Source organism: Crassostrea angulata, chromosome 7, assembly GCF_025612915.1.
Source record: "Crassostrea angulata isolate pt1a10 chromosome 7, ASM2561291v2, whole genome shotgun sequence".
Classification (NCBI taxonomy): Eukaryota; Metazoa; Mollusca; class Bivalvia; order Ostreida; family Ostreidae; genus Magallana; species Magallana angulata.
The window spans coordinates 56,152,033-56,163,478 of record NC_069117.1 but is presented as its reverse complement, the minus strand read 5'-3'; the positions used below and the strand labels follow the sequence as shown (position 1 = coordinate 56,163,478).

Genomic DNA, 11,446 nt, shown 5'->3' with positions numbered 1-11,446 from the left:
GTACATGTATTTCGATCATCCAGATTCAAAAAGTAATGTTTTGGGCATATGTTTTCTTTAAAACATTGAACTTGACGTCTTTTGACTTGATCTAAAATCACATATTTTACTTTCTGACTTTCTGCAAAATTCATTTCATGTAAAATGAATGGATAAACCAGAATAGAAAAAACGATGAAAGGTTTGTTAGTTTTAATCAATCAAAAATTATAAAACAAAAATTTCACAAGTCGTCATTTGTTTCGCAGTAACCATTTATAGCGACCTTCTGGTTTTATGGAAACCAATGAAATTGTTTTGGCAACAACATGCTTGTCTCAAGAGTCAAAGGTAAACAATTATTTTATGTGAAATAAACATTTTGTGATAGTTTTATTGAATAACGTCACTGGTTTCTTTCATTTGTCACCAATTAAAGACACTATCCGTTTTAAAAAACCCCATTAAAGCCCACTGTCTCGAAATCTAGTTTTTAATTTAATGATTTTCGAACAAAAAATTATGAATAGTTTAGGAAATAGATCTAACAACAATCAAGCTACAAAAGTTAAAATAAAGACCTATAGAATAAGTTAAAAGGCTAGGAGTCGTATCAGTTGTGAGCCAAAAAGTTATTCTTTGCAAAAACGTTGCATTTTCGCATCATAACAAGCATGGCCTGACGCGAGACGAGACAGTCTCTGAATACGATCTGTTTTCAAATAAAGTGGAAAAAAATATGACAGCTAAATTTTTTTTACACTCTTTGAACATTTCAGAGGACAGACACAATGTATTATTTAGAAGTCGGAGACTCTGTATTACGTTTGATCAAAGTAATAATCGAGGATAAGATATTTCTATTGTGGGGTGTCCATTTTATAAGGAATTAAGAAATAAATTATTTAATCGTTTTAATATGCAGAAAGTTGGATGAATTCCCGTTACAGGCTTTGAAATTAAGAAGTCTATCATCATAGTATGTCAAACTGCTATGCATCCAACGTACAATATTTTATAAAGCAGACAAATGTGATAACATCCGTGTTCTCTTTTCTCTCCACTCACAAATTGATTTTTATAGAATGTTCATAAATTAAATATGATGTATTATGTTATTTATCTTTCACTGAGCTAAAACTTGTATAAATAAATAAATAAATAGATCGATGCGAGTCTTTATGAGTTGCATAAAATGTGAGGAAACTTATTTATTATCTACGGGAGTTGTTTTACACATCGGTTTCCAAACTCGTATACATGAATCCAACTACTCAAACATTGTAATTCGTTAACAATTTATTTTTTCGTTCAAAAATGGATTTTTATCGATGAAGCTAAAATGTATATATCTTTATTGCTCTGTGTCAAAAAGTTTTTTCTTTATATAATTTGTTAATTAGGGAATTAAAATTATTTCTTTAGCAAGAAAAAACCTTAGATTCGGTCCTATACACCGATTTTCACCGTTTCGTAAAAATTATCAAAAGAGAGTGCCGTATTGTGTATATATAGAGGACAGCGAATCAAAAGAACTAGTTTGAGAAAAAAAATTAGTTCGGTGAATTCGATAACCAAGGGATTAAGGGAACAGTAAGGAGCATATATCATTTTATCCAGTCAAGGTATTTTGAGACAAAAATTTGAACAATGATATATTAAAAGAAACATGACTAATGCATTAACAATACCGTGTGCGTACATGTATCCTCTATGAGTCCTTCAAAAGGATCTTGCTTCGACTATCTTGGTTGTTGGAATAAACAGCTGTAATTTAAAACATATTGCTAATAAATGGATGCAATTTAAAACATTGCTATAGAGAATGTAAATGTATCTTCTTGAAACATGTAGCTTAGTAAAAATAATAATCGTAGAGGTATGTTGCCGTGAACCACTTCTTAAAAGTAAATGTAAGCACATCAAAACAACTAGCTAACTGGAGGATTACAATATAAACGTTCTGGCAAAATTTGCTGGCTGTCCAAAGGTATGATTTTTCTTTAAAAAGAAATATTTTTAAAAATTGATGACTGTTAACTTTACTTATGTTTTCTAAAAGAAAACATCACTAATTTGCTTAGCGTTTTTAATCAAATAGAATAAAACCCCAGCGTGACCATATTATGTTTAACGAACAATATAATTTTATTTGATTAAATAGTCCTTGAATTTTTATTACGCCATAGTGTGACTGAGCATCGAGAAAAAAATCGGAACTCGACACACAAATGTTAAAAAAAAGATTCACTAATTAACCCTGTTTGTTTAAGGTATGATTAGACAACTTCTGATACAATTATTAACCTAATTTTAAAATTAAATTCGATAATTATTTCTGTCGATGTTACAACAAGGACATGGAATAACTTATCTGTTTTTATAGATAAATCTTTTCATTTCCTACAACATGTTGCTAAAAAATACAACCCACTACTCGCTTCAGCACCACGTGACTGGAATAATTACAGCCAATGGGCATCGAAGCCTCATGTGACATGATGTGCAGACTACGGTCACAATCCTCTGGTTAATAATGCTGAAAACATTTTAGGTTAGTGACCTGAAATTTTCAGGAGCCACAAAAATCAGAGTAAAGATTTATGCTTCGTGCAATTATTACCACCGTCGATATGAATACAGACATAATGAAGAATGCTATTAATTTAATCGATTAATTTCCAGGTGAAACTGGATACAATATGAGAAGATAAATGTTTGATACGTACTTGAAATATTTATTCATATTGTTGAAAGACATATATAGAAAACTGTATCAGCTCTTGTTAACACCAAAACTATAAATCTGTCAATTTTTTTAAGAAAGGATGGCACAGGTGAGACAAAAACGAATCATAAAAACTGTTATAATAAAAATCTCTTCAATATCACTTTACTAATTTTACTTTCTCATTGCATGACAAATATTTGTTTAGTATGAATTTAAAATATGGCACAAAATAAACGACACACTTTAGGGGATGATGTTACCCGGATGTGGTTTGTATGCATTATCGAGAAGAGGTTATGATATAGATACTTGATAAATAAAAATTTGAAATCATACATTCATTTAAACAATATTTTATTATGTAAAAATATTACATAATAAGGACTGGACAGCAGGCAATCTGCCTATTTGAGCACTCTCCTTAAAATATAAAAATATATAGTATCACATTGATTTTAACTGCAGTTTATTAATTACAAATTATATATCAAATTATCCTTCGATCATTTTGATAAATTCATAAAATTGATGGCATTAAAATTGTTATGATACTGTTCCAAAGGAGTCCATATTACTTCATATACTCAAACGTATCGTATTGTCATTGAATGTAATGTGCCGTTATATAACAGAGTTACTGAATAACCATATTGAGAATCAAAAAAATAACTGACACGTTAAAACACTTTATCTAGCTGTATCTAAAAGTATCTGGAAGATTTTTCTTGCGAAAATAAATTGATTTATTCCTTATATAATACATTAACATTTTCATAAAGAATTAAGTTGGGAAACACTAAGCGAAAGAAGACGCAAACATAAATTTACACTCATATACAAAATACTTAATAGGTATATAGAAACAAACAACAGATTTGTTCAAGCATATAACAGATTTGTTCAAGCATACAACAGATTTGTTCAAGCATATAACAGATTGAGCTTAACGTTATATGCCTGGTTACTCCTATGAAGATTGTGTTAATTTTTGTTTTCGATGTCCATATCAATAGATGTTATTATTGTATTATTGGGCTACAGTTGTCGATCCTTTGAGGAAGATATGTAATTTGTTTTCGACTAAATTCATCATTTTATAAAAAAAATACAAAAAGAATTTAGAATGTATACAACTTACTAGCAGTATCGATTAATGTGATTGTATGTAAATTGAACGTACATGTACACTGATTATTGCTGAACCCCCCTTTTATTTTTCCAACTGTAACTAGTGTATTGTTTGTTGTTTTTCATTTCATCCCCCCACTTCTACATTCTGCATTATCTTTATAGATTAATTCTAAAGGTCTTTGTACACTACAAACATATACTATTAAATTGTTATATCTGTGCCTTGATTTCTAATGAAAAAAAAAAAAACTACACTGTAATATGGCTACTTTGCATTCCGTTCAATCCATATTTACTGTATATACTTATAGGTATATTATGAATAAAATAAAACTTCTTAAAATTGATTTAACTTAAGGAGACATTAGTGTAAATAAAGTATCAAAGAAATTGTATGAGAAGTCTTCGGAACGATATGTCGATTGCGAACTATCTTATAATCCACTATGCAATCGTTGCATGTTCCATACTATAAGTTCTGTTTATAATAATTTTAAGTTTCTTATTTGTTATTATCTCGGTATGTCTATGATGACACGTATTAACAGCCGGAAAGGATTTGATTTGTCTTTATCAGTAATTTGTTATTAAAATGTTATCCTAAAAATTTTGACTACAATTAAAAAAGATTATCTAAAAGAATAATGTAAATTGTGAGTTATACTTTGAAGGTTTGAACATAATAGTTCACAATAAACAAAGGATTATAATGGGCATTCATTCATGTTTTTTTTAAATGGATAACATAATTTGTATATGAAATTCCTAACCAAGGAAATTTCTTTAATTTGTGGTATACATTAAATACTCTTTATCTTGAGAAAAGGTTAAGTTTTTACACTTAACTCGTCCAGGATTTCACAGTTTTGGACACGTTTTTTATGCACGTGAAAACCAAAACTTCAAAGTACATGAAACAATTGATAGTAGATTTCATATTCTTCATTAAAAAGACAAACCACATATGTGCGGAGTTATCTGAAGGTCTTTACCAAACCAACAGGACACAGTTCACAAAGAGCAAGGAAAAACCATCAACCGATTAAACCGATTACAATTGAGTCATTTTCCTAAAACAATAAATGTCTGCAAAAGGCACCATCTTTTATCACTGTGTCTGGCTCTTTCTTTCACTGTTGCATGCTGATTAGAAGTCTGTTGTTTACATAAACATTTCATGTAAAAGAAATGATAAATTGATAGGTGTCACGTGAGCCGATAATTATAACATCAGAGCACATTTTTATCAGGAAGAAGTATCAGAAAGGTAACGAAAGCCAAAGCTTGCTACTACTTAGGCTATAGCAGAGGTCAGTGCAGGGACTATTGTTATACAAAATCGTTTTAATGGGAATTTCCTCGAAAATTGCGGTGACAGAGCGCGTGGAAGATGTGAGGTTGCTTCGCTGTAGACGTAAACCGAAAGAATGAAAATTAATCATTGAATTACATTTAGTTAATTATGTTTCCGTGTTCTTTGTTTTGTTTTTAATTAAGAGAAAGCAATAAACAGAATGAATGAACATTCTTATTCAGTTCACATAATATTGTCTAAACATGATAAATTTGAAAGGTTAAATAGAAAATATCGTTGCTATTTCAAAATAATGATTGATTGTTAATTCCAATAAATGACAAAATTTAATTCTTGAGGCAACAAATCATTTAATAGAATGATGTTATTAGTTAATATTGTATAAGCAATGATGCTTTTCGTCATAATACGACTAGCATGCGTCAGCTTTTAGTTATAGATTACTGTTTTTCTCCTAGAACTAAAATGTTTGTGAAATTAGGAGAATTGAGTACGTTGATTTAAAAAACTAATGACATTTTTAATAGGCAACCAAATTTCGAGTGTCAGTCGTTGAGTTACAGGAAAGTTACAGAGCTTACTATTCTTCTTAATGTAAACAGAGCATTTGTGTACATTTTGAATATTTAAGTAAAAATTCTAACTTTAGACGTAACATAAATGTGTCAAACGTTAAAACATTTAATCTATGCTTAAAATGAATAAGAAGATAGACAAATCAGCTTGAAATATTTTTTTAAAGGTATTTATACATGTATATATAATATTGAAGCTATGTAAACAAAAACAGTACGCGAGCCATGTCAAAGAATTATGAGCTCCGTATCTTGCATGCTTATAACTCTCCGACAGACTCTCAAATTTCATTTTATTTTTAGAAATGCTACTACTTAATAGAATAGTTCATGGCTAAAGATTCACCCCTAAATTCTAAAAGTACATCCGATGTGTAATTTGATTACCACCCAGTCGACTTGACCACCACGAATTCCGGTTTTAAATTTTGATAAGCAGTAATTTGCCTAATAGTGACGTTCCTGAAAAAAAAATAACCTGACAAAAAACTTTAGCACCATAATGACCATAATTATTCATAGAAAGCATCAAAGACTCCGAAAAAGCCAAAATACTATTTTGTAGCATGCATGAACCCCCCTCCCCCTCCCCACAATTAAAAAAAAAAGTGGCCGATAAAAAAAATGGTAAAATGATATCTAATTGTCTAAATTTTTTATTATGACATTAATTTTTATGGAACGTAGCTGGCATTTCTTCTTCCGTCATGCAATATCATGACATTTTTATAAAGACTTTAATTGGATGAACTCAAATGCATATTCTACTACATCCTATTTGGTCATGAAGAATTCTTTTGGTCAGAACTGTATACATCACAATGAGTTTTTTTTCGACGTAATATTACACATTCTGGTTTATTTGTCAAAATATTGTCAAATTCAGGCGAGGCAAATCCAACATTGTAATTTATTTTTATGTAATATGCTATGAATATAACATTCATCAAAATGATACATGTCTATTTCTGATTTTAAAAAAAAATGCAAAATGTGCTTTTTATATAAAAATCTTTTGCATGGCATTGTGGTAAGGAAAGTAAAGGGAAATATATGAACATGTTAAAATTATAATTCAAACTTTTATTTTAATGAGTTACAATGCTGCGTTATGATATTTAAAAAAACCCTTAAAATGATAAAACGAATGACAAATTGACTGACTGAAAAAACGCAAGGAGACTTGTTTTTGTGAGACAAATGCCTGCTTCATTTTTGCTAAATCTGTCGATGTCGTGATAACGGAACATATTTCACTTGAACTTTAACACAAAAAGTCGGCCAAAGGACATCGTCTATCTTTGTTTTTTATATTAAACGGTGTACTGTTTATTTATAAACATCAATTTAATTAAAAGAAAAGAGGCTTTTGTACTCATTAAAATAAAATATAGAAATATTTTTTTTTTTAATTTTTGAACAAAGAAAGTATCATTAGAAGTATCATTAGAACTATCGAGATAAAGAATAGCTGAATAAAGTATCAGTCTTTAATGTTATTTACCTCAAAAATAGCAATCATTATACATGTATTTTTGCATAAATATTGTCAATGATTATAATGATGATAATGAGCACACATTCAATTATAAAAATAAGATTTCAATCCTATTATAATGCATTTTTTAAATGTCTTTAATATGAATAAAGACTAACTTAATTTACGCTACGTACCATGAGGGCATAGGACAACAACACTTGCTTTAGATCCCCCTCTGTCTTGAACAATGGTTTTTGTCTGTCTCCAGGTTTTGCCAATTTTATTTACAAGTGTTAACACCCTTCAAGTCTAATTTGCTAATGAAATCCGGTAATTTTATCACAAAAATGTTGATGTTTCCGATTCATACGGGTGTACTGACTTCTTGTTAATATTAAATATTCTGAGCTATTTGGTGCTTGTTCTTATTGCCTTGCTCCTCAACACTGGTTAAACATGGCAAAAACTTGCTGAACCTTCTTTTTCCTTGTCTTGATATCTTTATCTGGGAGTCTATAATATTAAGGTTCAGTGATATCTGTCACTCAATGGTTTGTCCAGTGATCATTCTTAAGGTGTCTATGTGGTCAACCACAAACGCTCTTGTCTGAACCAGGTATATCGTATCGTATTGTTTGGTCAAGTCCTTCTTTATTCTCGACATTTTGGTTCTCAGTAATTTCTTTCTAGTTGGTTGTTAAACAGAGAGATGTCTCCCTTTTTCGCTAGCTTTACTAGATCTTTGTGTCTGTCTCTGGTATGCATTCCCGATCGATTCGATATTCGTTTAAGATGGCAAAGATATATATATATATATATATATATATATATATATATATATATATATATATATATATATATATATATATATATATATATATATATATATATATATAAGATAAATATTGAAAACTGTCTATGAACTTTATGGCTTCTTGAGATATGTCTTATAACTTTCTCAGTTTTGAACTGTTGAACATGAATAAAGAAGTAATTTAATTTCCAACAGTCTTTCACACATTGTTGAAATAAATATGAACACATACAAGATGATAATATTAACATTGAAACGTGATTGCTTATTCATTTTTACTAAATATGTATTGCAGACACTACATTGACTTAATAACCAATTGATTTTAAAAGTTATTTTTCGTTTACCACTCAGATGTAAAGTTATCTCAAGATAATCATTGAATCACAGTGCATTCATGCTTTATTTTCTGTTTCCGCAAGACAGTTTCTACATCAAAGTTGCCGATTAGGGGCAGGTAAAACATCAACAATATTTAAATTCTTGAAAAGGGTTAAGCTTTAAAAAGAAAGTATAGTCATGTAGATTGACTTGTGTTTTTCTTTTCCATTATCAACTTCGTAACTGTGTCATTAACAGCTTATGCATGTTTCGTTTAAGGGTCATCATTATGGAGGGAAAAAAAGAAAGACAGAGAGAGATTTTTTCCATGATATTGATAAGTTGACTAAAGGCTTTATGATGGAAGAACATGTAATGTGGTTTAATTACACCACGTTTTGGTAAACCAACACAACTCCAAACCACAGAAAGATACCACATCTAGCTATCGAACAAAACCAATCTCTTTAGTTCACACACTGCGCTCGACAGAAGGTGATCACTTGTAACAACTTGCAGTAGAGATTAGTGATACCCATTCATACAAACATTCAACGAGAGTTCTTAGATTATTACAAATTTTATTTAATCGATTCTTATATCAATCATAAATCAACAATATTTGGAAAAAACAACGTAGTAGCAACAGCTGGATTTCATTTTGGATAAAATATGTAGCTCTACCGGCTGTGAACAGTAACGGTAAAACCTGGAGAGGAGGGCTAAACAGCAGAGTACAAATAAGCCATGACATGGCGAGATACATCACTATGAAGTTAATAAATACTGATATCACGAGTCTGTAAGTCTTCAGTGGAATTTCGGGCTATGATGGTGTAGGCTTTGATGGAACAATACAGTTCTTCTTTAGACACAGTTCTTTCCATTGGTGTCCGAATGATTCACAAATCTTACAAAACATTTCATCTACATTACGTACAATGCTAACAAAGCCCTTTGCTGGTGTTTCTGGTTCAAAACCAACGGTAGTTGTTGACACTGCTGGAGTTGTCGTCAATGAGTCTTTGGTTGTGCTAATTTGTTCTGTGGTAGAAATCACAGCTTGCGGTGTGGTTGTCTCTCCAGAGTTTTTATGAAACACTAGGAAATTATTAAAAACACGCATTATTAGTGTCCCACTCGGTGACACCAATGACGTGTCTATGTGCTGGGACGGCAGATTCCCAACTGACCCATCCGGATTTTGTGTTTTGTTTTTACTTTTATTTCTAATCAGACTGCCTTTTTCAATTGACGAGACCGCAGATAATGGTTTTTCTGTGGTTTTTCCCGCCTGTAATGAATTTCTGCTCGTTTCATCTGTCAAAGTTCCTGTTATAGGTAAGACTGGTATCAATGTAGAGGGGAATTTAAAGAATGGTAATCCAGTGCTTGGCTGAGTCGGCATTGTGGTCCCCTGTGTGATCTGGGCCTCATCCGGATTCCGCGTCCCTCGTATCACAAATTCTTGGTTTCTTACAAAATTCAAATTCCTCGGAAAATTTCCTTGAAGGAATTGCATCAGGCGACGAAATCTGTCACTCTGTTGGTTAGACCAGAAAGGGTCATTCAGGCGGGCTGGCTTCAGTGGATGGCCGATTCTCCCAGACACGGGCACGGAAGAATGAGCTCTCTTGACCCTTCTTGGTTCTTTTGAAGCCAAGTCTACAATCAAAAAAGTAAATGCATAAGTTATATGTATGCTCTTTTTTGATTGAAAACACGTTAAATCATACTGTATTTATTTATGGTTCTCTTTCCGCATTGTTGATGCTTTTCTGATAAAAATTAAGGGTGATAAACAAACTTTTGATCAATGACCATGATGTTTGCAAAACTAAAATCCTGCAAAATCATTGTAGTTTTTCGTGGTAGCGATATTTGTTTCATTCTTTTTAAAAGTTTTAATGTATGTATAATTGCACGTTATAATCGTACATGATAATCAGAAAAAGAAAAAAAATCAATAAATAGGTAAACTAATTGAATTCATTAACACACAAAATTGGACGAAGTGACTCTCCTCTCGAGAGTGCAAAAATTATAAATTTGGTGTGTTTTTAGAATTAAAGTACAAAAAGTTTTAGCTCTATATAATTAATGTAAATCAAAATCGCAGGTGTTTTAGTTTTCTACCTAACACCTTCATATATGTATAGGTAACATAACTAAGGTAACTATAGGTAATCACAGTTGTCAAACCAAACAGTTTGTCTTGAAATATAAAGGGTAACACAACCATTAATGATACATTACCGAACTTATTAAGAGCTCTGAGGCAAAATAATTTTGAATTTACAAATAAAAAACTTACCGATTTCTGTTGCTGTATCTTTGTTCACGGATGGCAGATTTCGCCCATGGCACGGTGCAATACAGATAATTGTGTAGATGAAAACAATGACTGTGAAAATATTTAACTCCCGTTTAAACATCCTTAGATTTGAATCTTGCACACTTTAAAAACACTGGAACTTCTTCAGATTGTAATGAAATCCTAATGTTTATCCCCAGCTAACAGAGGATAAGGACTATTTGGGCTAACTATTGAGCTGACAATGATTTTCACACTGGTAACCACAATTTATAGACCGAAATTGATAACACGTTGAATAATTAATGGTTTGTGGATCATAGTTACTTTTCTAAGGTCATGACCTTTGATATGTTAGCGTAAAACATGGCGTCGGTTTTATGAATGATCGATTGTTTTAAGAAATAGCAACAATTCGTAACAATTAACAAGCAAAGAGACGTGATATTTTAACATCATTAGACTGGGGCTATTTTAAAGGAGACATCATAAAAATAATTTGTTTAAAAGAAAAAGATCTAAAAATAATGTATTTGCATATTCATTTTTAAATTTTGAGGACGCACCTCACTTAGGATATGACTTTATCATAATGAGATCCTAATTAAAGGAGCAGTGTTAAATATTTTGAAAATTAGAATTTTACGACGGTAGTTTAAAGATTTGTTATTGCAGAGAGTCAATTAACTTTCATGATTTAAATATGCTCACTTTATTGCTACAAAATTAAAACCAAAATTGGCGTGATATTTTTATATACCTATATTCAACATTATATAAATAGTG

At 30.9% G+C, this 11,446-nt stretch overlaps 1 protein-coding gene across 1 annotated transcript; it reads right to left on the bottom strand.

Annotated features, from left to right (window-relative positions):
• Nucleotides 1-8,992: 8,992 nt before the first annotated feature.
• Nucleotides 8,993-10,880, bottom strand: LOC128157227 (uncharacterized). Its single transcript, XM_052819679.1, has 2 exons — nucleotides 10,661-10,880; nucleotides 8,993-10,011 (listed from the first exon to the last, which is right to left on the bottom strand). Exons 1-2 carry the CDS (start codon nucleotides 10,779-10,781, stop codon nucleotides 9,173-9,175), a joined length of 960 nt encoding a protein of 319 aa, XP_052675639.1. The 5' UTR covers nucleotides 10,782-10,880; the 3' UTR covers nucleotides 8,993-9,172.
• Between the last annotated feature and the right edge of the window lie 566 nt (nucleotides 10,881-11,446).